This window comes from Elgaria multicarinata, chromosome 14, assembly GCF_023053635.1.
Source record: "Elgaria multicarinata webbii isolate HBS135686 ecotype San Diego chromosome 14, rElgMul1.1.pri, whole genome shotgun sequence".
Classification (NCBI taxonomy): Eukaryota; Metazoa; Chordata; class Lepidosauria; order Squamata; family Anguidae; genus Elgaria; species Elgaria multicarinata.
The window spans coordinates 33,850,531-33,876,859 of NC_086184.1; the positions used below are offsets into that span (position 1 = coordinate 33,850,531).

Here is a 26,329-nt window from a genome sequence, read left to right on the forward strand (position 1 = left end):
ATGGAGATACTTCAGCCGCAGAGTGTTTTAGTGACAGGATCCGATCGAGGGATAGGACTGGGGCTAGTCAATCAGTTCTTAGAGAAACCAAATCCACCAGAGTGGGTGTTTGCCACCAGTATGAATCTTGAAGGATATCATGGAAAGGTAAGAATTGTCCTGCCTCCCCTGGAAGGCGAAGGATGGCCAATGCCCATGATTGGAACTGGACAGTCAGAGGCCTGATGCAAGATTTGGACTAATATCATAGTGGCCCTGTTCAGGAGACACCTTAAACCACAGCTTTTTTCCTGGTTTTTCCTGGTTAAAACCGTGGCTTAAGGTGTTTTCTGAACAGGGTCAGTATTATCTTTAACCTTTGGTTTACAAATTTAAGGGTTAAGTGTAGCACACATGTAGACTGTTTCAGTTTTCCAGATATTTTAATAAATTAGCATTGGGTAATTGCCACTTCACCAGATGCTGTAAGTAGACTGGTGCTATTTTTCAGAAAAGTGCCTCATTATAAGCAGCTTGGGGGTGCTTCTGGATCCATCACTCCAAATGACAGCCCAGATAGATGCGACGGCCAGGAGTGCCTACTATCAGCTTCAGCTGATACGCCAGCTGCGCCCCTTCCTAGAGTTGGAAGACCTAAAAACGATAGTGCACGCACTGGTAACTTCGAGGCTCGACTTCTGTAATGCGCTCTACATGGGGCTACCTCTGTGCCTAGTCCGGAAACTTCAATTAGTCCAAAATATCGCAGCCAGGCTGGTCACTGGTACATCTAGGGGTGACCACATTACAGCAGTTTTAAAATCTCTTCACTGGCTGCCGATTAGTTTCCAGGCAAAGTACAAAGTGTTGGTTATTACCTTTAAAGCCCTACATGGTTTGGGTCCAGGCTACATGTGGGATCGCCTTCTCCCGTACAATCCGCCCCGCACACTCAGGTCCTCTGGGATGAATCCACTTCTGCTAGCAAAAACTAGATTAACAACTGTTACCCAGAGGACCTTCTCTTCTGCTGCTCCCAGACTGTGGAATGGCCTGCCGGAGGAGATTCGTCAACTTGACAGTCTTTTAGAATTTAAAAAAGCAATAAAGACTGATCTATTCCGGCAGGCCTATCCAGTGAAATTTTAGAATGTTTTCAGGATGTTTTAATCATGTATGGTATGTTTTAATTTGTTTTAATGTGTATTTTATATCATGTTTTATACTGTTTGTTTTACACTTCGAATTGTTTTAGTTTTTGTGAACCACCCAGGGAGCTTCGGCTATTGGGCGGTACAAAAATGCAATTAATAATAATAATAATAATAATAATAATGAAGTAGGAGACATTTGGGGTGAAAAGCTGGTAAAGATATGTTCCCCCTGAATTTAAATATGCTGAACCCAAATATTCTGTTTACCAAGCTGAATTCTCACAGGAACACCAAGAAAATTTGATTTCAAATGGCCAAGTTCAATCAGGACTCAAAGGGTTGAATTTGGCCATTTGAATTCAAATGACAATGTTCTGATTCCTAGATGGGCTGATGACCTAGGAAGATCTGAGTTGTAGAAGCCACCCCACCCGCCTTCCTTTCCCCCTTTTCATGTAGTACAGGAGCCTGGAAGGCAAGGAACCATTGCCCTGTTTATTACCATTCCTCTCATCTGACTAGGAGGAGTGGCTGTGGCAGTGAGCATGTGACTTCTCCTGAGGAATGTTTCTGTGGCAATCCCCCCTCCGTCCTTCTCCCCCTGCCCCCAAGGAGGATCTGGAGGATTCACCTTATGCCTATTCGGAAGCTCCTAGGCCAAAAAAAGACATAGGACAGCACAACAGGTGCTTTTAGATTATTTGAAATCTTTTATAATCCAGTTTGCTAGTTCCCCATCAGTACAACTGTACCAGGACTTCCCTTAAGGAGGGAATTTCACAAGGTGCTTCATGCCAAAAATTTACCAAGACATTCCCCATTTTCCCAGCATACCTGTCTCTAACAAGTTAAGGCAAATTCTGCTTGTTGAGAGAAAAGTTTATTTAGTTCACATTTAACTTTTTGTAAGTCCTGGTACAGTTGTACTGATGGGGAACTAGCAAACTGGATTATAAAAGATTTCAAATAATCTAAAAGCACCTGTTGTGCTGTCCTATGTCTTTTTTTGAATGCAGCATAAGCAATGATTCAGCCCCAGATAAAGGCTTTGCTGGCCTCCCATTCCATGGCACAAGAACTCACAGTACCCTCATTGATATCAAAATATCCAGTCAATTCAGCAGTAATCTGAAATTTGTTTCTCCCAAATCATAATAGAAAAAATAAACTCTGAAAAGACCAACAAAACCAAAAACAATGAAAAACCATCCTAAAACGAACACTCAAAAGTCGTGCCTTCCATTTGAGGCCACGGTGCACCACCTCATCCTGCCCTACCCCAGGATTAAATTAGTGAATATACAATCAGAAGAAGCTAGTATTATTAAAGTGTTAGCAGGCTGCCTTGGAAGGGTGGGGGGAGAGAACCAGAAACAAACCAGTAATTAAAGAACAAATCATAATAATAATTTATCCAAACCATTGGTGTTAAAACTTATGCTAAGTATTTTGCATATAATTAACAAAAGGATTAATAAATGTGTGTATTCATTGCATAGTAAATAGCAACAGGAACAAGAAAAAAGAAATTATATATTTTTAAAAAAGATTATAAAGTGGTTAAGGAAAATATTCACCAATGGTTTGAAGATAATTAAGGATATGTTGAATTTTTTTTAAAAAAAAGTATTAAAAAGAAAAATAAAGGAGGGAGAGAGAAGGGAAGCATAAAAAAGAACGGGAAAAGAAGATGAAGAGAAGAGCTGAAACAGTGGTATTGTAGATATGGCAACTGGCACAATGCCCGGAAGCTCTTATCAGCAAAAGACTAAATACAGGAGGAACACAGAGAAGAATGAAGAAAGGGGAGAGGGAGGGAGAGGGAGAGAGGGAGAGAGGGAGAGAGAGAGAGAGAGAGAGAGAGAGAGAGAGAGAGAGAGAGAGAAGCAAGCTGGTATTTTTGGTATTTAAGCCCAATTAAGAATGATTCTGCTGATTTGGGAATACAGAACTTGTTGATTTGACCATCATGATTGATACACATGATGGCCAGAAATTGCAAATAGTATTTTAACCCCAGATCTTTAGATAAGAACCTTGCCTTGGTAAACTTCCTTCTTTGATCAAACACAGCCTTTGAATAATCAGGGTAGGCTATTATTTTTGTTTTATCTGGACCCCAATGCAGATCGCCTTTCTGCCAAGCTGTACATAAAAGAAATAATGTAATAATATTCCTAATAACAGGTCCATCTCTGGGTCCACGTTTAGGACCACCTGGCACATGCTAAGCTCTTTCAGTATCCTGCTAAAAATCCTCAGGCAGTGCAAGCAGCTCACGCGGATCTACACAGATTCGTGAAGGTGTCCTGAAGGCGCTTGCATGCGCCTGCAGGGCGCCCAGAAACTCCTTGTGTAGATCCTGCCTAGGAGCGGGCCATCGTAAAAGTGGATCTGGAGCCAACACCCTCCCTCTGTGTTCCCCCCTCCCTTTCCGTGTGGATTTTTTTAAAAGGCAGCTCATTCCTCTCCCACTTGATGCTTCTGATATTTTAAAATTGCGTGCTCCGATCCTGTCCCCCCCGCCCATCTTCCGCCAGTCTATGTGTGTGTGCGCGTGTGTGTCTCCTGAGCCAGGAAGCTGCAGCTCTCGTCTGAACAGGTGCTAGTGACTGTTGGCTTTTGATTTTTTCGCTCAGCTACATCTGACTAACGCAGGTGGTTTGAAACACCTGCAATTCTGGCTGCGACTTCCATTGATGTGGTGAGCGCTGGAGGTTAGAGGCTGCTCTGTGAAAACCTGAAATCCAGTCAATCCATACATAAACGGAAGGGGTGTGTGTGTGTGTGTGTGTGTGTGTGTCTGGGGGGTTGCTTTTGTTTTGAATCTTCCAGCAAGCAGCAATAAAGCGTCCCCCCCTTCCCAACGCCCCCCCACGCTGCCTTATTTCCCCCCTCCCCATCTTGCAGACACACTCCACATGTATAAAAGCTTGCAAAAGGGGGGGAAAAGGCACAGCGGCTGCAGCCTCATAATTTGTGCGTGTCCAAGAGCGAATTCGAAACAAACCAAACCAAACCCACCAGGGCAGGTTCTACACAAGGAGTTTCGGGGCGCCCTGCAGGCGCACGCAAGCGCCTTCACGACTCTGTGTAGATAAATTTATTCATAAAATCTGCTAGACGTGTCTGTCAAGGCTGTTCAGGAACGCTAAGGATGCGCAGATGAACCATTTTCCAGTTGGGTGATCCTGGCAGACAGCGCACTATGCGGTACAGTAGTTGCCGTTGCATGAGCAATCACCCGATCCTCCAGCTTGCTAAATTTAGACTCCATTTGCTTGAAACGGATATACACTGAATCCACAGTCCCCTGTAAAGTAACAATAGAATCCAAGATTGCCTGGAGTTGATCAAGCTAATCCAGCCATGCCGACTGCTGAGACAACTGTAATATTTTTCATCAAAACACTCAAATCTTCTTCTTTATTATCTGTCCGAGAAGTCTTGGCAGACTTTGCAGCTGGAGGGTCCGGAGGTGAGGGTGGCGTTCCTAGGGCTTTTTTAGTTTTTGGTGGAGCCATCCTCAAACCTCCCACAAAATACAAGTAATTAAGCAGAAAGTAAAAGCAAGCAAAACAGAATCCATGCAAAAAGTTAGATAACAAGGCAGTCAAAAAATAATGGGAGCAGAGCAGGAATGATCTGACTATGCTGCCATCTCAAACCGGAAATCGATAATAAGTTTTTATAAACATGAATCGTGGGTTGATTTACCCATTCAGCCTCAAAAAGTGCTTCCAATAGCAAAGGTGATTTTGAAGCAGTAAAAGACAGAGGGCTGAGTCTAGATTCTAACCATTGTTACAGTTGAAAATACTGCCATTCAGCTATGGCAGGTAATTTAAATTAATCACACAAAGCTGAAAATAACAAAAACTCATCATCTGCTCCCAGTAATTGATCCAGGGTAAAAATCATACTGTCTGTCCAAGTCTTCCACAAAAACATTTTCTTTCCTATTTTTAAATCTGGCTTTCCCCATGTAGTCAGTTTAGCATGAGAAAATGGATCAAACTGTAATTGGTGTGATGTTATATGCCACACATCTCTAATTGCTAAGATTGTGGAAGAGCTCTTTCCACCTTAATATGCTAAGAACCTAATGCCATCCATTTGGAAAGAGGCTCCAGACAGGATTTTTCCAAAACTGACCAAGGTGGAAAATCAAATCTAAGTGGAAAGGACCAAAAAACAGGAGCTTTGGGAGGGGCAATTGCTCCACAGTCAGTGGAATTATAAGCGGGCATGGATGAACTGTCGAGGACATCTTTTGCCTCTTGGCCTGGGCACCATTGCTTTCAAATTTTAACCACTCCTGCAGTATTCTCAATTGGGTCTCGTTACTTGTTGTATATAAAAAAATGAAAAGCTCTGCCGAAGCTCTTTTCTGTTTATCTTTCTAGGAGTTAAAGAATTTGGCTTTGCTTCATCCAAACCTGGTAGTGCTGCAGTTGGGTATGTGTTTGTCTTAATCCCAATAAGACTTGGTAATGCTGTTGGATGTCAAATTTTAACATGTTTCCCTTCAGAATTCTTCATCTTCTGTCTTCAATGCTTATCATTTCATTGTTGGCATCACAGGAGAGGGCTGGCTCATGCCAATCTCACCCTACTAGGGTTGCGCCCAGCTGGTGCCTGCCCTGTGACTGCCTTCCCAAATGAGTCCCATCTGATACTGCTCGAGGACATTGACAAGGTGCTTAGACAGGTTTGTGCATCCACTTCCATATTGGGTTCTTATCAAAACCAGCACAGAGGAAACAGCCAGTCAGGCCGGGGTGGTGATTAAGGCTTCCTTATGAGAGAGAGTGGTCCTGGGCCACCTGCAAGAGGTGGTGGCGAGGCTACTCCTGAAGAAATCCTCCCTAGACCTGGAAAATCTCAATAATTATAGGCCAGTGGCAAATGTTCAAGTTCCTGGGCAAGGTCCCTGAGTGGGTGGCTGCAAATCAGTGCCAGACAATCTGGATTCATTTCAGATGGGTTTTTGCATGAAAGCAGGTTAAGTTGCCCTGTCTAGTGACCTATGGAGAAAGTGGGGGAGTGTGCCCTTGTTGATTCCCCATGGTATCCTTCTGGAATAACTGTCTGAGTTGGTAGTGGGAGATAAGAACATAAAAAGAGCCACGCTGCATCGGGCCAAGGATCCATCATCCATCATTCTGTTCACACAGTGGCTAACCAAGCTGAAGACTGGGAACCCACAAGCAGGACATGGGAGCAACAGCAACTAGTGTATGCAAGCTTATTGCCTCTGATATTGGAAGTAGCACATAGCCATCAGAACTAGTAGCCATTGATAGCCTTTTCTTCCAGGAATTTATCCAACCCCCCATCCAGAGTTTAAGTGTGTAATTCCCTTGGCAGGCTAATGGCATGCCGTGGGAATTGTGCACTTTCCAGAGGGCTCAGACACGTGCAATGCCAAGTGCTCACCGGCCAGTTCGGCTGGAAGAGAAACGGCCCAGGGAGCTTACCATTCACTAGTTTTAAATAATTTGGTGTCATCAATAAATTTGGCCACTTCACTGCTCACTCCTAATTCCAGATCGTTTTTGAACAAGTTGAAAGGCTCTGGTCCCTGTGGGGACCCCACTATTTACTTCCCTTCATTAAGAGACTTTACCATTTATTCCCACTGTCTGCTTTCTGTTCTTTAACCCAGTAACTGATCCATAAGAGGACCTTTTTTTCCATGACTGCTAAGTTTGCTCAGTAGTCTTTGGTGAGGGACTTTGTCAAAGGCCTTTTGGAGGTCCAGCATTGCAATGTTTCTGCTCCTACTTGGAGGGTCAGCTCCAGAAAGTGGTGTTTGGGGTATATCATTTGGCCCTATGGATTCTCCAGCATTGAGTCCTGCAGGGGTTGATTTTGTTCCCCATGCTATTTAACAGCTACATGAAACCATTGGGTGCAGTCATTCGGAGTTTTGGAGTGCATTGCCATCAGTATGCTGATGACACAGGTGAGGCTGTGGATATGCTGAACCGGTACCTGGCCGCAACAATGGACTTGATGAGCGCTAATAAGCTGAGACTCAATCCAGAGAACACTGAGATGCTGTTAGTGGGTGGTTCTGCTGTACAACTTGTTCTAGATGGGGTTGCACTCTCTCTGAAGAAGCAGTTTCATAGCTTGGGGGTTCTCCTAGAACCATCTCTGTCAATTGAGGCTCAGGCAGCCTCGGTGGCATGGAGTGCCTTCTTCCAACTTCGGTTGGTGGCTCAGCTACACCCCTATCTGGACAGGGATAACCTGGCTTCAGTTGTCTATGCTCTGTGAACCTTCAAGTTAGATTACTACAAAGCACACTACATGGGGCTGCCTTTGAAAACGGTTTGGAAGCTGCAGCTTATGAAAAATGCAGCACCCAGATTGATAACTGAGTAGGAGGTCTGAACGTGCAAGACCAATTCTGGACCACTAGCACTGGCTGCCTGCCTGTATATTTCCCAGGCTGATTCAAGATGCTGGTTTAATCTATAACGCCTTACTATTTGGGGGATGTAATACCTGATGGAGTGCCTCTCCAGTCATGAACCTACCCATACACTATGTTCAGCATCTAAAGTACTCCTCTGAGGGTGGCAACAAGGTACAAGGCTTTCTAAGAGCTGTCCCCCCCAATTATGGAATAATATCCCCGATGTGGCCCATCTGCACCAACATTGGCCAGTGTAGAGGGAGGGAGGGGGAGTGATCCTGGACTTACCTCCATCTGGGATCATCCCCCGTGTCCAAATGGCCAGTGCGATGATAATAATAATCTATATAAATAAAAATGTAAATGTTCGTTTGTTCCTAATCTAAAATCTCCAAAAGTTCTTCACCGATTGCTTTGAAATTTTGACACAATGTTGCATTCGAATACACATGTGTTTTTATGTAACTATATTATATATGGGGACAAAAGTGTGTCTTAGAATCAAAGAAATAGTGGAAACAGTTCCTAATATTTGTGTTTACTAAGGGAAGTGGGAAACCGCCAGTAGAAGAAACGATAAGATTTTGGAATCAGGAATAGATCCCGAGGTGGGGGGTGCACTTTTGTGTTAAGAATGATTATGTTGTAGTATGAAAATTTATAGGTAATAACTATTCAACATATATGTACTCAACGTTTATTCAATATGTATGCAGCAGATGTTTGATGTTTCTTTTATTACTGTAATGTTGTATGTTTAATTAATGTAGAAAATAAAAACATATTAACAAAAAAAAAAGAATCGAAGAAATAGGGTATATAAAAGCCCAGAGGCCTCCTCCAAGCCACTTATGCAAATAGGAGAAAAGTCATTGTGACATCACCAACCAGTAGGCCAATCCACTGCCTCTGCCTTCTCTCTGTTTTTAGACAGAAGCTGAAATCGCTGATGCATTTCATGGTAAAACATGAAGTGTTTGGGTCTGTGCGCTGCTGGATGTACTCAGTGGAACGGCAAAAGAGAGGATTGCCACACGCACATATACTAATCTGGCTCTATAACAAAATCACTTCAAACGTAATCGACGATGTAATATGCGCTGAAATACCCGTTGCCGACGTCGATAAGGATTTGCATGAAGTTGTAACGAAAAATATGATACATGGACCTTGCAGTACACTGAATCCACATTCACTGCTTTCTTCACCTTATGTCAAAATGACGCGTTTGCAAAAACACTGCTGTATTCGGAAGTGCCTACGTATTACACATGGAATGCAAGCAGAGAAACATTTGAACGACGCAAACGAGGAGAACGAGTCGACGGACAACCTGGCATATTCAAAGAAACTACGATAGGCAGACTGTACACCGTGCATCCCAATCAAGATGAATGCTGCTTTCTTCGCATGCTGTTGGTTAATGTGGCCGTTGATAATGATTGAAGATTTGTGCTTAGAAATCGCGAACAAAGTTCTCAATCAATTGGGAATGCCATCACCGAATCAATCTGCTCCTGCTTTGTTCGATGTAGAATTGCGTCGTGAAAATTTTTGCAACGCGTCATTTTGACATAAGGTGAAGAAAGCAGTTAATGTTGTAGCCAGTGGATTCAGGGCTATTTGTTGCACATTTGCAGCTGTGAAATAAACACGTTGTCCATTTTCTAGATGTACTGCTAAGTGAACAACAGCTGGACTTCGTTCATGTATGGGAAATGAAAGAATTCCCATACAGATTCATTGCTGCTTATGTATCTTCCAGCCTGATACTGTGTGATTTCATCGATATGTATGGCCGCATTCCTATCACTTCTTTCTGGTTGCACGCCAAAAACTGCCATGTCGCTGCCTTTATTCACGTACTTACAAATGTATTTGATCGATTTAACGGAGTTACAGTATTCCACGTTTATGTGCGCTTTGTATGTTATTGATAGCAAAGGCGAATATGGAACAACCCACCTGTTATCTACTTCGATGTAACCGTTTCGCATTTGTATGGTTGCTAATTTACCACCATCGTCTACTGATCTTCTTCTGTATAAAGGATATCCATCGTTTCCTGTAACTGTGTTGGATACTAATGCTCGAGGATATCGCTTAGAGCATTTTCCGTCTATCATGCATGGTGAATATGGATTCAGTGTACTGCAAGGTCCATGTATCATATTTTTCGTTACAACTTCATGCAAATCCTTATCGACGTCGGCAACGGGTATTTCAGCGCATATTACATCGTCGATTACGTTTGAAGTGATTTTGTTATAGAGCCAGATTAGTATATGTGTGTGTGGCAATCCTCCCTTTTGCCGTTCCACTGAGTACATCCAGCAGCGCACAGACCCAAACACTTCATGTTTTACCATGAAATGCATCAGCGATTTCAGCTTCTGTCTAAAAACAGAGAGAAGGCAGAGGCAGTGGATTGGCCTACTGGTTGGTGATGTCACAATGACTTCTCTCCTATTTGCATAAGTGGCTTGGAGGAGGCCTCTGGGCTTTTATATACCCTATTTCTTCGATTCTAAGACACACTTTTGTCCCCATATATAATATAGTTACATAAAAACACGCGCGTATTCGAATGCAACGTTGTGTCAAAATTTCAAAGCAATCGGTGGAGAACTTTCGGAGATTTTAGATTAGGAACAAACGAACATTTAAATTTTTATTTATATAGAAGATATATATTGTCTGTTTCCATATTTTTAAGTAAGCAGTTTTTAAACCTTAACAGGTTTTCTGTGGTAAGAGAAAAGATGGAAGTAGTAGTAGGAAAACATGGGAGGATTGTGACTGGAAAATGACATCTGGAAACACCCCAGTAAAATTCTGTGAGCTTTGCCTGGAAGCACCCCAATATTACAATCTCTTTTAGAAGTCATTTCAGGCCTTAGAACTGGAATCTTCTGACGCCCCCCCCTTCTCCAGTGTTTTCTCTCTCACTGGTCACCACCCACTACTCCCCCACACATACCCTCTACGCCCACAGATGATCAGTGCTCATAGGCAAAGAGCAGTGGGCTGTCTCTGGCTCTCTCCTCCCCAAGACCCAAATAACCGACTCACTCAATTGGGGAGCTGTGGCCCAGGAACTGTTGTAGCGCGAGGGCTGAAAGGAGAGGAGGGCTAGCCCTCTCCACATGCATGCTAGTGTGTGTATTGGTACACCTAGGGATGACCACATTACACCAGTTTTAAATTCTCTTCACTGGCTGCCAATTAGTTTCCGGGCGAAGTACAAAGTGTTGGTTTAAAGCCCTACATGGTTTGGGTTATTATTGTTATTATCATCATCATCATCATCATCCCAGAGCTGCCCCTCCTCCATGACTTCTGCAATTGGTCCCTGATGCACATCTTGTCTTATGCCTGGCTTCATTGGGACCAGGCAGAACCTCCTCGATCCAAGGGACTTCTTGAGTTACTAGGCCAAACCTGCTCATTGCTTTCCGTTTTCTCCAAATAGATATCAGAGATCTGAAGAGCATAGAGGCTGCTGTGCAGAGAGTTAAGGAACATGTCAAAGGAAATGGGCTGACGGTGCTAATCAACAATGCTGGCATTTTGGTCAAATTCACCTGTCTGGCCAATGAAACACCAGAGCAAATGGCTTCTCTGTATCACACTAACACCATTGGAACCTTGCAAGTCAGTCAGGTGAGAATCTGCGAAGACGGGGACAGAAGACCATGCAGAATGGGGTGAGCTGTTCAATGTGTGTGTGGGAATCCCCAAAACCTGAGCAGAGGTACCCTTTGTGTGGGGATCCCCCAAAACATAGCAGAGGTACCCTTTGTGAGCAGAATGCTTCATCTTGTGAAAAGTCCCTTTCTCTCATGGAAGGCAGATCCTGGATTCCAGATCCAAAGACTTGGGAATCTGATCTCACTGGGGAAAATATGTAGCATGACCAAGGTTTTCACAGAGTGAGAGACGGACTGGCTTGGTTGTTAGTGGCTCAAATTGAGTTCAAAGGTTTCAGCTGTAGTTGAGTTGGAGAATAGGGTTGGTCACTCCTTTCCCCTCCCCTAAGCCTTTAGCTAGTATGTACACAGTAGCTCAATTTCTACCATTCTGCCACATTATAGTGTGACAGAGGGCTTCCCCACATGATGCATTTATCCTGCGATTAAGGTGGGTTACTCACAGAAGTTTGCACCTCTCCTGTGTTTTTCAAGCATTTCTGTGGCTTAATTTGAAATGGAAATAATGAGCTAACAAAAAGATCTGCAGTGACTTTACATGAAAAGAGGATGTGTCATTATACATATACAGCTACTAGATGGTGCTGTTCTTAATTAAGCATATAGATCCTGCAGATAAATGGGAGAAAAGGGTGGGTGGAGGTGGGAGAAGCTTGCAAAGGGCTGGTCTTACCTGGAAGATAATCTGGAAGCAGAAGCCCCAGAAAAAGCCTCAGTGTGAAGAAGCGTAACCCAGAACGGGGCTCTGCGGATATGAGCAGACACAGGGTGAGTTGATGTGGAAGTGAATCAGGTTGAGGAAACAATGAGCCCACACCCCCACACACCCCTATGCATTACTTACGAAGAAGAGTGTGGGCTGAAGGGGCTAAAATTACCAGGAGGTAATGAGGGAGGGAGTGTCCATGGCTCCTCGAAGCGGAGTATTTCATTGCAGCCACCAACCAATGGCTTCTACCAAGGTTGCAGGAATCCTGGGAAACTTTGGGCTCCTCTTTCACGGCATGTTCCCATTGGGTAGGGGGTGTCAGTCTCTTCTGAATTCCCAAGGGAAATGTAGCGTTATTTACTAAAATGAGGTGTGTGTGTGTTTAAAGAAAAAATGCACCCTGAAATGAGAAAGGAGTTATAAAAATATTTTTATGAACTAAGTATCCTGTATCTGGTAATCACCAAAAACAGGCAGAGGAGAACACACAAGAAGCTAAACTATGTGTATGTCAAGGACACCAGCTATTGCGCATGGTTTATGAAGCTGCCGGGCATAATCCGAGTCCTCCCTCTGCCCCCCCCCCCCCACTGCTGCCCTGCTGCAGTCCTCCCACCTCAGCACAGCACTGTTTCATCCAGGGACATGGATTATGGTGATGTCCGAACCCAGTCTGTATCTTCTCCTCACCCCCTCAATATAGCCCTTTGCTGTCCTCCCTTGGTTCCTTTTATGCTCTGAGAAATGGGTTTTGCTGGGGGATGGTCTCCATGGCACCTGCAGGAGGGACACCCGGCTGGGCAAAGTTTTCCCCATGTAATGTGTACCACTTGTGGTTTTCCCCAAGGCTTTCCTGCCCTTGCTGAAGGTCGCTGCCCAGGCAAGCCCCAAGAAAGGGCTGAGCTGCAGTAAGGCGGCCATCATCAATATCTCCAGTGACTTCTCCTCTATGGAAGAAATGTCTGGATGGTGGCTCTCCCAAGTCATCTCTTACCGTTGCAGCAAGGTAGGTGAGATCCGTGCTCATCTCCACCATGTTAAAGTACTGCATTTACTTGATAGATGGAATAACTACTTAGTGTCCAAAATAGCAACACGCCCTAATTAAGCTGCAATCCTACACTCACTTACTTGGAAGTAGGCCCCATTGAATTCAATGGGACTTAAATTTTAAAAAAAATAAAACTTTTTTTATTGCAAATGTCAACAAACAAAACAGAAAATACATGGGGAAAATGGGGGGGAACCATACGTGTATATAGAATTATCATCAATGGGACTTACATTGGAGTAGGCCCATATAGGATTGCATTGTTAATGCACTCCTATACAGAGGAAGTCCTAAACTCAAGGCAGATTGCGAATTAACTAGTCAGTTAATTCTGACTAGGGGAACAGTCTAGAGTTAATGTGACAGGAAACTCGAGATTGGTAGACTGCACTTGTCAGCATTTTAGTTCTTTATGGAAAGTACTGTGATAAGCTGGTCAATGATAGGCTGACCATATTTTGGAAACCAAAAAGGAGGACAACATGGCCGCCCCAAAGGGGCGTGTCCACCAACTTGTCCAACCCCCAAGGGGGTGTGCCCAACAACATGAACAGCCCCTAAGCAGGCATGCCCACCCAGAAACAAGTCCCACTGATTTCAATAAAGCTTACTTCCAGATAAATGAATACAGGATTGCAGCCTCTTCACATCTGTTCACCTTGCAAGTGCAAGCCCCTCCTGTCAAGGGCAACCATGCACTCACAGAACCTGGCCTTGTGGCTCATGCCACCAACTGGTGCTCTCCAGAAAGATGCTTTCAGAGCCTAGGAGGTCCAGACACACTCAAGGAAGTCAGGCCAAATCATGCTATGCACTCACATAATTATCTCACTAGGACAGAACAATTCTGGTACAACATTTGAGACATTAGCTGCCATGCCACAACAACAGTTTGTTCACAGATAATTGAGAATAAAAAGTGAACACGCCAAGATAAGTACAGATGGCGACAGAGGAGACTTAGTATAGCTGAACGAGTAGCCCATGCTTGCAGTGTAGAGCGATTGTCTTTCAAATCATGCCAAAAGACAAACAAGCTGATCTTCAAAACCATGGGTTGTATTCAGAGTCTAAATTCCATTCATGTCAATGGGTCTAAGACTAACATTGGATACAACCAATTGTTCTTTTTCATGGGATTTTTCATACACCATTGTCTTCATCTTCTTGCTATTGGTTAGACAAATGTGTATGGCAGCTGCAGATTAAAAGCAACTAGTATGCTGACATGAATACTACTTAAACCAGATATCTCCAATATATTATACTGATTTTACTGAGGCAACTGCCCCATCATTCCAGATGCTCTTAAAACAACTTTCAGATATTCCCATTCAGTTACAACGAAATACAATGGAAAACTTTACTGAGGTATCATTTTATGGCAATTCCAAACCCACCCTCCCTAAGACAATTAAAAACAAACAAACAAACCTACACACACACACACACACACACACACACACACACACACACACACTTAACTGGGGGTCAGGAGGAGCACAATAAAAATCCAGCCCACACTCATGAAAGGCAAAATAATAATAAACCACAGCAACCCACACAAGGAAAAATAACATTCATCAACATAATAAATCCACACAGGCATACACACACCCAAGGCAAACTAAACAAACAAACAAAAAACACCATTAAGAATACAACACACCCATATACTCTCCCAAAGCATTGTGAGCAGCAGCATCTCACACATGCACTAAGGCTAAAACCAAACAAACGAGAAACATACATACACACACAACCGGGGCTAAAAAGTAAAATACAAATCTACACACACCAACATGCTCGCCCACTAATAATTGTTTTAAAATACACCCAAGGCAAGCCCACTCCAAGCACACACTCACCCAATTAATTCATCAAAACCAGTACCCAAAGAATGTATAGAAAGTCAGTGACAATTTATTTCATCAATGCAGCCAGAGATTAAATCCAATCTACCCCCCTCCACGATAGGTTGCAGCTAGAGGCATTTCATTTGGACTTCAATTACTTTAATAACCCCACCCCCACATACAAGAGCAGAATTCCCAGAAGTGCAGAGAAACATGCCTGACCAAAATACACACACACACACACTTTATATAGTTGAGCAACTTTTAATGCTGTGGCTGGGAGGGAGTTGCTGGACAAGGTGGGCTGCGATGACTCAAGCAAGCAAGCTGGTATGGCCCCCCCAAAATTCAAGCCTCATGAGTGCCTATGGCAGCTGAAGAAATGCTGGCTGGAACAGAGAGCAAGTCTGGGCATGTCCCGAAAATCAACCAATTTTCTGTCTTCCTTTTTTAAATTTACCCTTTTTTGCCCTCTCAGTCAGTTATAAGAACATTGTTTTTGTTTTTAATAGAAGGTAAAATTAAACGTATCTTACCTATGCGACAACAATATTCCACAGCTTCTAATTCCAGGGAAAAGAGGAGAACAGGGGCAGCCAAGCAGCAGGGGCTAGCAGCCCAGCAAAACACATCGCTCCAGCCTCGCCCCGGCTCCAACTCCAGCCCCGGCTCCAGCTCCAGCCCCGGCTCCCGCTCCAGCTCCAACTTCAGCTCCAGCCCCAGCCCTGGCCCCGGCTCTAGCTCCAACTCCAGCCCTGGCTCCAGCTCTCCAACTCCAGCCCCAGCCCCGGCTCCAGCCCCAGCTCTGGCAGCTCCAGCTCCAGCCCTGCCCCGGCTCCAACTTCAGCTGCAGCCCCAGCCCGGCAGCTCCAGCTCCAGCCCCGCCCTGGCTTCAACTCCAGCCCCGGCTCCAGCCTGGCAGCTCCATCTCCAGCTCCAGCCTCGCCCTGGCTGCAACTCCAGCCCTGGCTCCAACTTCAGCTGCAGCCCCAGCCCTGGCCCCAGCCCGGCAGCTCCAGCTCCAGCCCCGCCCCAGCTCCAACTCCAGCCCCAACTTCAGATGCAGCCCCAGCTTTGGCCTCAGCCCGGCAGCTCCAGCCCCTGCTCCAGCTCCAGCCCCGGCTCCAACTCCAGGGCATCGCTGGGGGGTGGGGGCGGGGGCTGCAAGGCCCGTTCTCGGAGAACAGGTCTCCCAGCTCTCTCACCCAGCGATGCTGGCCTTCTCCTCTGTGCTGGAGCGCGTGCGTCAGCCCAAAGGAGAAGGGGAGGGCGTCGCTGAAGGGCTGGGGCTGCAAGGCCCGTTCTCTCCCAGCTCCTCCCCCCTGAGTGACGCAGGCCCCAGGACCGCGATTTTCCTGGGCATTTGGTTTTTTTTTTAAATCTCCCCCCCCCCGCTCTCATTTGGGGGCGGGATTTCCTGACATGTCCGGCCAAATCCGGGCGTTTGGTCACCCTGGGAAGAGCAGAGATTGGTGTCTCCTCAGTGACTCTAGGCGTAAAACTCTCCCAATCACAGGCCTTGGCTCTTGAGAATTACATTTCTCCACTATGATTTGGACGAGGAGGTGCAGGGGACACTTATCAAATTTGCAGATGACACAAAATTGGGTGGGATAGCTAATACCCTGGAAGACAGAAATAAACTTCAAAGTGATCTTGGTAGGCTGGAGTGCTGGGCTGAAAATAACAGAATGAAATTTAATAGGGATAAATGCCAAGTTCTCCATCTAGGAAATAGAAACCAAATGCAGTTACAAGATGGGGGAGACTTGGCTCAGCAATACTACAAACGAGAAGGATCTTGGAATTGTTGTAGATCACAAGCTGAATATGAGCCAACAGTGTGATGTGGCTGCAAAAAAAGCAAAAGCTATTTTAGGATGCATTAATAGAAGTATAGCTTCCAAATCGCGTGAGGTTCTGGTACCACTCCATTCAGCCCTGGTTAGGCCTCATCTTGAGTATTGCGTCCAGTTCTGGGCACCACACTTCAAGAAGGATGCAGACAAGCTGGAGTGTGTTCAGAAGAGGGCAACAAGGATGATCAGGGGTCTGGAAACAAAGCCCTATGAAGACAGAAAGAACTGGTCATGTTTAGCCTGGATGAGAGAAGATTGAGGGGAGACTCTTCAAATGCTTCAAAGGTTGTCATACAGAGGAGGGCCAGGACCTCTTCTCAATCCTCCCAGAGTGCAGGACATGGAATAATGGGCTCAAGTTAGAGGAAGCCAGATTCTGGCTGGACATCAGGAAAAACTTCCTGACTATTAGAGCAGTTTGACAATGGAACCAGTTACCTTGGAAGGTTGTGGGTTCTCCCACACTAGGCATTCAAGAGGCAGCTGGACAACAATTGTTAGGGATGCTTTAAGGTGGATTCCTGCATTGAGCAGGGGGTTGGACTTGATGGCCTTATAGGCCCCTTCCAACCCTACTATTCAGTGGTCTTTCACTTCACCTGCCTTTCATGATTTCACAAAGATAATAGACAGTTGTTTTGAGGGTTCTCCTACCAGCTCCTTTATTACTCTAGGATGCAGTTCATCAGGCCCTGGAAATTTGAACTTATTCAAAGAAATTGGGTGTTCCTTGAACATTTGTTTATCAATCTCAAGTTTCAATCCTTCCCCTTCAGTTTTTACTTCACGTTTTCCAGGGGGTTCATAGACCCGCTTTTGGGAGAAGACTGAGGCAAAGTAGGAATTGAGCAATTCAGCCTATTCTTTGTCATAGAATCATAGAAACATAGAATCATAGAATAGCAGAGTTGGAAGGGGCCTACAAGGCCATCGAGTCCAACCCCGTGCTCAATGCAGGAATCCACCCTAAAGCATCCCTGACAGATGGTTGTCCAGCTGCCTCTTGAATGCCTCTAGTGTGGGAGAGCCCACAACCTCCCTAGGTAGCTGATTCCACTGTCGCACTGCTCTAACAGTCAGGAAGTTTTTCCTGATGTCCAGCCGGAATCTGGCTTCCTTTAACTTGAGTCCGTTATTCCGTGTCCTGCACTCTGGGAGGATCGAGAAGAGATCCTGGCCCTCCTCTGTGTGACAACCTTTGAAGTATTTGAAGAGTGCTATCATGTCTCCCCTCAATCTTCTCTTCTCCAGGCTAAACATGCCCAGTTCTTTCAGTCTCTCTTCATAGGGCTTTGTTTCTAGACCTCTGATCATCCTGGTTGCCCTCTTCTGAACACGCTCCAGCTTGTCTGCGTCCTTCTTGAATTGTGGAGCCCAGAACTGGACGCAATACTCTAGATGAGGCCTAACCAGGGCCGAATAGAGAGGAACCAGTACCTCACGTGATTTGGAAGCTATACTTCTATTAATGCAGCCCAAAATAGCATTTGCCTTTCTTGCAGCCATATCGCACTGTTGGCTCATATTCAGCTTGTGATCTACAACAATTCCAAGATCTTTCTCGTTTGTAGTATTGCTGAGCCAAGTGTCCCCCATCTTGTAACTGTGCATTTGGTTTCTATTCCCTAAATGTAGAACTTGGCATTTATCCCTATTAAATTTCATTCTGTTGTTTTCAGCCCAGCACTCCAGCCTATCAAGATCACTTTGAAGTTTGTTTCTGTCTTCCAGGGTATTAGCTATCCCACCCAATTTTGTGTCATCTGCAAATTTGATCAGCGTTCCCTGCACCTCCTTGTCCAAATCATTAATAAAAATGTTGAAGAGCACTGGGCCCAGGACTGAGCCCTGCGGCACCCCACTCGTTGCCTCTCCCCAGTTTGAGAAGGTTCCATTGATAAATACTCTTTGAGTCCGATTCTGTAGCCAACTGTGGATCCACCTAATAGTTGTTCCATCTAGCCCACTTTTAGCTAGTTTGTTAATCAGAATGTCATGTGGTACTTTGTCAAAAGCTTTGCTGAAGTCAAGATATATGACGTCCACAGCATTCCCACAGTCCACAAGGGAGGTTATCCTATCAAAAAATGAGATCAAATTAGTCTGACAGGATTTGTTCCTGACAAATCCATGTTGGCTTCTAGTAATCACTGCATTGATTTCAAGGTGTTTACAGATTGACTTCTTTATAATCTGCTCCAGAATTTTCCCAGGGATGGATGTCAGACTGACTGGTCTGTAGTTCCCAGGTTCCTCCTTTTTGCCCTTTTTGAAGATAGGGACAACGTTAGCCCTCCTCCAGTTATCCGGCACCTCACCCGTCTTCCATGATTTTGCAAAGATAATAGACAAAGGTTCTGAGAGTTCTTCCGCTAGCTCCTTCATTACTCTTGGATGCAGTTCATCGGGCCCTGGAGATTTGAACTCATTCAAGGAAATCAGGTGTTCTTTGACCATTTGTTTATCAATCTCAAACTGCAATCCTGCCCCCTCAACTTCTGCTTCACTTTTTCCAGGGGGGTCATAGACCCGCTTTTGGGAGAAGACCGAGGCAAAGTAGGAATTGAGCACTTCAGCCTTTTCTTTGTCATCTGTTATCAATTTGCCATCCTCATTAAGCAGTTGAACCACCATTTCTTTCCTCTGTCTTTTACTACTCACGTATCTGAAGAAAGCCTTTTTATTGCTTTTAGCATCCCTCGCTAATCTCAGCTCATTCACAGCTTTAGCCTTCCTGATGCCATTTCGGCACTTCTGCGCCACTTGTCTGTACTCTTCTTTTGTAGCCTGGCCTTCCTTCCACTTCCTATATGTATCCCTTTTTGTTTTCAGTTCATCAATAAGCTTTTTGTGGAGCCACATTGGTTTCCTCTGTTGTCTTCTATCTTTTCTCCTTGTTGGAATTGTTTGTAACTGTGCCTTTAAAATTTCATTTTTTAGATACTCCCACCCATCCTGCACTCCTTTTCTCATTAAGCTCATTTTCCACGGGACCTTACTTATTATAGTTCTGAGTTTATTAAAATCAGCTTTCCTAAAATCCAGAGTACGTGTATGGCTACGCTCGACTTTTGTCTCCTTCATAATCAAGAATTCAAGTATGACGTGGTCACTTTCCCCCAGAGTTCCCGTAACTGCCACTTTATCCACTAAGTCATCCCTATTGGTCAATAACAAGTCAAGGATTGCCGATCCTCTAGTTCCTTCCACCACTTTCTGTAGGAGAAAGTTATCACCCATACATGTCAGGAATTTCTTGGAAGGGCCGCTTTTGGCAGTAATGGTCTCCCAACAGATATCAGGGTAATTGAAGTCCCCCATCACTACTACATCACACTTCCTTGAAACACTGGTAATTTGTTTCTCAAAAGTTTCATCCTCGTCTTCTCCTTGATTGGGTGGTCGGTAGTAGACTCCGATTATCATATTCTTTTTATTCCTAGCCCCATTTATTTTAATCCAGACGCTCTCGACGGGGCTCCCAATCTCATCCGCCTGTATTTCTGTGCAGGGATAGGTATTTTTAACATATAGTGCAACTCCACCTCCCTTTCTATTTCTTCTGTTCTTTTTGAACAAGTTATATCCTTCAATTGCTATATTGTCATCTGTTATCAATTTGCCTTCCTCATTAAGCAGCTGAACCACCATTTTTTTCCTCTGTCTTTTACTGTGCACATACCTGAAGAAAAGTTTTTTTTGTTGCTTTTAGCATCCCTCGCTAATCTCATCTCATTCTCAGCTTTAGCCTTCATGACACCATTTCGGCACTTCTGTGCTACCTGTCTATTCTCTTCTTTTGTAGCCTGGCCTTATCTCCACTTCCTACCTGGATCCTTTTTTGTTTGATTTCAGCACATCTCCAAACTTTTTGTGGAGCCACATTGGTTTGCCTTTAGATTTCCTTTTTTAAAAAGCTCCCACCCATCTTGGACTCCTTTTCTCATTAGGGTCACTTGCCAATGGGACCTTACTTATCATAGTTTGGAGTTTATTAAAATCCAGCTTTCCTAAAATCCAGAATACGTGTATGGCTACATTCAGCTTTTCCTTCCTTAAAATCAAAAGTTCAAGTATGACGTGGTCACTTTCCCCCAGAGTTCCCGTAACTGTCACTTTTATCCACTAAGTCACCCCTATTGGTCAGTATCAAGTCAAGGATAGCTGATCCTCTAGTTCCTTCCTCTACTCTCTGCAGGTTGTACAAAATAGAGTCATCACAGAGCCATCAGGACTGGTGCTGATGGATAGGCTTGTCTTTCATTAATTTTTCCACACCACCTAATTTTGTACACCTGTATTTTGATGATTTAGTTCAGATCCCATAAACTTATATGTAAAGTTGTGATTCCCCCCCCTTCCCCACTGCATGCTAAAACATCAACCCAGTGTGCAGCAGCTGTGAAAAGCGTAAATTCCGTATTAGCCATGCTTAGAAAAGGAATCAAAGAAAAATAAAACCTGTCAAGATCTTAGTATATATCATAATGTGTACAGTTCTGGTCACCACACTTAAAAAAGGAGATTGTAGAGTAAGAAAAAATCCAGAAAAGTGGTCAAGAGGATGGAGCAACTCCCCTATGAGGAAAGGTTACAACAACTGGAACTGTTTAGCTTAGCCAATAGACAAGTATGGGGAGACCTGATAGAGGTGCATGAAATTATGTGTGGTGTGGAATGATTCATGTCTCTCAATGGCTACTAGTCCTGATAGATTTATATTAGCTCCATTACCAGCGGCAGTGTGCCCTATGTACACCAGTTACTGGGGAACATGGGCAGGAGGGTGCTGTTGTGCTCCTGTCCCGCTTGTGGGTTTTCCCTGGGCCACTGGGTGAACAGAATGCTAAATTAAATGCTTTTCTTATATTGTTAATGCCTTCCTAAAAAGGAAGGTTATTACCAGCTTCCAAAACGTTATTAATGAGAAAATGAGACAGTCTCCCTTTGAAGGGACTTCCAGGGGCAGGCAGCTTGTGGAACTCCAGACGTTTTGGCCTAAAATTGCCATCATCCCTTGTAGTAGCTGTTTTAGTGTTTTACTACATTCTTGCTTTTTATGGTGTTACGATTTTGTTTGTTTTAAATTGTTGTGCACCACTTTGATGACCTTTTAAATATATAAATTTAAGTATTTAAATGTTAATGATAAATAATAAATACCTTATTCCATGAAAGAATGACCTCTTCTACACAACCTGTGTACAGATAGAACACTGAGCAGTCCGTTCATCCTCGTGGCATTCACTGATCCCAGAGCCCGATTCTCACAACCGTTTCCAGTTGCAAGAGGACTTTTCCAGTCTGATCGTGAACCGGTCCTGGGCAACACGTGGCCTTGCCACAAGGAGCCACTTTCTGGCCCATCTGACTCCTTCAGGACTGTGACCAGCCTTGCCTGTTCTGAGACCTCGTCGGTCTCAGGCAGAGAAAGCTTTCCCCAGCCCTGCTAATACAGACCTGTGAAATGGGAGCGATTCAGCTTGGGACCTCCTGCACGCAGAGCCCTTGGGGCAGTCATGTTCAGACTTTTTCTGTAATGAGAAAGGCAGCTGGACCCTGTGTGCCTCTTGGCTTTGAGGAGTCTCTGTTTGGGACATCACTTTTACATGCACACACACACACACACACACACGCCTCTGGAACAAACTGCCATTGCAGGTCTGCCATGCACCATCTTTGCAGGCTTTTAAGAAGGCCTTAAAAATATTTTATTTTCCCATGGCCTTCCCATGATGTATACTTTTATTGCTGCTATTGTTGTTCCTGCTGGTTTTATTGTTTTAATTTTATTGGAAATATGTTTTATTGTTTTTATTTTTTATATATTTTATTGCTTTTAATATTGTATGTATTTTATTGTGAAGGCCCCTGCCCTGAAAGGCAGCCAAGAAATGTTTTAAATAAACCAACCAACCATGCACCCTCTACTCATGGCCTGTCTTCCCCTCAGACTGCAGGGAACATGTTAACTAGATGCCAGTCCTTGGAGTACAAGCAATTTGGGATTCTTTCCCTTGCCATCCATCCTGGCTGGGTGAAAACTGCCATGGGGACGTGCCTGGTAAGTGCCCAAATGCAAAAGGGCAGCGGTAAATAGCGTCATTTATGGAACACTGCAGGTGTAAATGGTGCTGTTTACGGCTGCTATGTTGTGCAAAATGTCAATTTTTGTAAATAGCCAACCCACCATCTTATGCTAAATGGCGGCTTGGGAAGCAGCGGGATGCTGCTGCGTGCCACTCGCCCACTGCCTGTGGACCATCTGGCAGCTCGAACAGGGTCGGGCAGCTGGCGGGGATCCGTCAAGCAACACGGGAGATGGTGGAGGGTGAATTTGGCCATCCCTAGGTAGAAGTCTGCTAATATAAGTAGTACTTTTCGTGGGGTGGGTGAGTTGAAGATATTTTATTTTCTGAAATAGAACATTTTTATCTACTGTAATGGGGAAGGCTGGTGTCGAAGGGAATATTCCCAAATCCCTGTGGGCTCTTTATAAACATTATGCGGAGCTGATATTAATTAAGGGGAAGTGGCCTGATTGCTGATTGTTCTCAGCAATCAGTGGCCTGATTGTTGACTGTTGTTGGCCACCCAGTGACCTCTTTCTTCTTCCTGACTTGGAGCTGAGCAGAAGCAGAGAAGAGCAGCTGGCCCCAGCTGAACTAGAAGCTAGAAAAGGAAGCCAGTTCTCAGAGAGCAAGTGATCAAAGCGAGTGAACAGGGGGAGCTAACAGGAGTTGGACAGGGGAAGTCAAGGGCAGGGCTCTAAGGGGGGGGGGGAGAAAGAAAAACCAAAAAAAACACAAAACAAAAACACCAAAAAAAAATTTTTTTTCTTCTCTTAAGACATATTCATATAGTTGTGCACCTTCAGAGAGGACAAGCTATAAATTTTATCTGCAGGGCTCCACAGATTCATAGAAGAGGAAAAGCAAGTGGGGAAAGGAACGAGGCAGCAGACGAGGATGCGAGCGGAGGACTGTACACGGCTCCTCCCTCTCGCTGCCTGTTCACCCCTCTTTGGTTTCATTTTAAAAGCTCCATCTTCATTCAACATGAAAACGGCGGGAAGGAACGAGGCAGCCAGAGGAGGATGCAATAGGTGGGAAGGCGGGAAATCAGCCAATCACTTTGTCCTGCCCTCAAAACTCTGCCCACATGTCAAAATGCGCTTTAACTCCCCCAACGACACATAACCATAATGTGGTGCAAACTTGGACGTGATCCAAAAGTCGTGGTGAATCGCAAATGCAAATATGTGCATTATCGCATTAAAAACCTGATGCTATGGCAATGGACGGCTGCATCATGTCCTCGTAAAAAGCCCTTCGAATATTCCCAGCTTTGTTTCCAGTTCCAACCAATCCAAAAACTCTGCACATCTCTCCCAGTTGTTTCATCTATATATTCAATAGATATGATGGGATTCTGAGGGACCTGCACGCCATGGTATCGGATAGGAATGTCCCAGCATCACCTTCTGAGCTTGCCACTCCAAGAAGGTCTGGAGCCACCCTATAACAGTGCCTCCTAGTCCCATCACAGAGACGCCCCAGAACGATTCCTTGGCTGATGGGACTGAAAGCCCCTAAGAGTTCCAGCAGAACCAACAGGGACACACTGTCCTGTCCTGTTCCCAGCGTAGATCTTCTACCAAGGCAACCAAAGCAGTCTCTGTCCGATAACCAGGCCTGATGCCAGATTGAAATGGATCAAGATAATCTGCCTCATCCAGAAATCCCTGGAGCGGAGAAGCTTCTCTATTTCATGCATTTTTAATGCAAAACTTTGTAAAAAGTTAATTGTTAATTTTACATGTTGCATTAATATTTCAAAAGTTTTTCCAATAGCCAAAATCAGCTGAGCTTAAATATTTTATTGGGGGATGGGAATCAACAGTGTACTTCCCTTATATTATTTTGGGTTGGTTTTTTTTTAAATATATATATGAATGGGTCATATTTTTATTTAGTCATTTACAGCATTTCTATACTGCTCAAGAGCTGAAGTTCTCTGGGTGGTTTGCAAAAATTAAAACCATAAAATACAACCTAGATATAAAATTTAAACCACAATATAAAAGTACAATCAGAATAAAACCAAGCAGTTAAAAGTCTTGGTTTAACAAGCAGTTAAAAGTTAAAATAGCAAGTTAAAAGTCTAGGATGGTGAGATACACACACACACACACACACATGCCTGAAGATGTGTGTGTGTGTGTGTGTGCACGCACAGAAATATTTGTGTGTATAAATATGTTTCCTAGGGAAATACATATAGAAAAGTTAATTATATTTGATTTTAGATTTGTGCAGAATTGTATCTATTCCAGTTGCCCAGTTTGCAGTGCTTTGTATATCTTCATGATGTTACCAAGTTACATTATGAAAATGCAATTCCTAAAGAGAGAAAACATTCTACTGGTGAGCAGTAAAAATACTTCCCTGTATTAAAATGTTCCCACCACTGCCAGAAATTCTGTCTTATGTAGACTGATTTTCAATTGATTGCTCCTCCTGCAATTCTGATTCAAGGCAATGAGCCCATTTTAGCTCCATTTGTCACTGCATATTTAGGACATTCCAAGAGTTGGGTAGAAAATGTGAGCTGCCGTTTTTTTCTTTTTTGGGATGTTAACAATGAGGGACATAGCCTGATCTGGTCTCCTGCTATGAAAGCATTGAAAATGCTTCCAAGGGTTTTGAGAGTGCATTGAATCGGGCCCACAGGGTGTTCTGGGCCTGCACCAGACAAACCCTGCGGCATGTTCTAATTCATCTTCTCTCTCAATTGTCTAGGTCCCGACTACGGTGAAGGAGAGCACCAGCGGGATTTTGAAAGTGCTTTCCAGAGTCACTGAGAAAGACACCGGGTCTTTTCTTGACTGGGAAGGAAATGTTGTCCCTTGGTGACCGGACGAGGCTTGGATGGTGGCCGTCTAGCAGCTCCCCGATGCCTGCTGGGTCAATAAACAGAGCTGGGCTGCGCAGCGATCTGCTCTCAGGACACTTTGTGGCCTAGTCTTTTAAATGTGTCCAAATCAGCTTGCTGGCTTCTGTTACCGAAAGTGCACACCGATGTCCTTTCTGATGCATTCTTTGGGTTGCATCCCAGGCATTGTTCCCCGTCCGTTTCCTTCCCTCCCTCAGAGTGGGCAGGAGGAGGCAGTCCTTTCCAGACAGAGGCTGTCTCTCTTCCTTCTCCTCAGCCTGGAAATGTCTTTGTGAATGCAGAGTTCCTACCCACAAAAGTAGCTCTTGTCTACTCATGAGTAGGTTGCCCATACGGAGTGCTTACCTAGAAGTCATGCAGCTGGCAGAGAGGGTAATTGAAGCATTATCTGGCTGGCAGATTTGTGAGGGTTATGGAAGATCTCCCCTCCCTATAATGAATAAATTGCATATCACCTGAAGCAAACACACTGCTACAAATCAAACATATCAACATTCAGTCTCTACTGAGTCAAACTAGCAGGCATATGTTGCTGAGTCATTGGAGGCCCTGACACAGGACGTCTTTACATTAAGGGGAAATCGTGTTGCTTACCCCAGGGGTGTGTGTGTTTGTGCTTTCTGCTTTTT

General features: G+C 44.3%; 1 protein-coding gene across 1 annotated transcript; it reads left to right on the plus strand.

Annotated features, from left to right (window-relative positions):
• Positions 1–25,660, plus strand: LOC134408999 (C-signal-like). Its single transcript, XM_063141535.1, has 6 exons — positions 1–147; positions 5,540–5,591; positions 11,033–11,223; positions 12,827–12,985; positions 22,699–22,809; positions 25,547–25,660. Exons 1-6 carry the CDS (start codon positions 1–3, stop codon positions 25,658–25,660), a joined length of 774 nt encoding a protein of 257 aa, XP_062997605.1.
• Positions 25,661–26,329: the final 669 nt, after the last annotated feature.

What these genes read in the sequence shown, in the direction of transcription:
- LOC134408999 (XM_063141535.1), top strand. Translation starts at nt 1, where the DNA reads ATGGAGATACTTCAGCCGCAGAGTGTTTTAGTGACAGGATCCGATCGA. An exon ending in TCTCTTACCGTTGCAGCAAG is followed by an intron (nt 12,986 to 22,698) that starts GTAGGTGAGATC and finishes TCTTCCCCTCAG; the next exon opens with ACTGCAGGGAACATGTTAAC. An exon ending in CTGCCATGGGGACGTGCCTG is followed by an intron (nt 22,810 to 25,546) that starts GTAAGTGCCCAA and finishes TCAATTGTCTAG; the next exon opens with GTCCCGACTACGGTGAAGGA.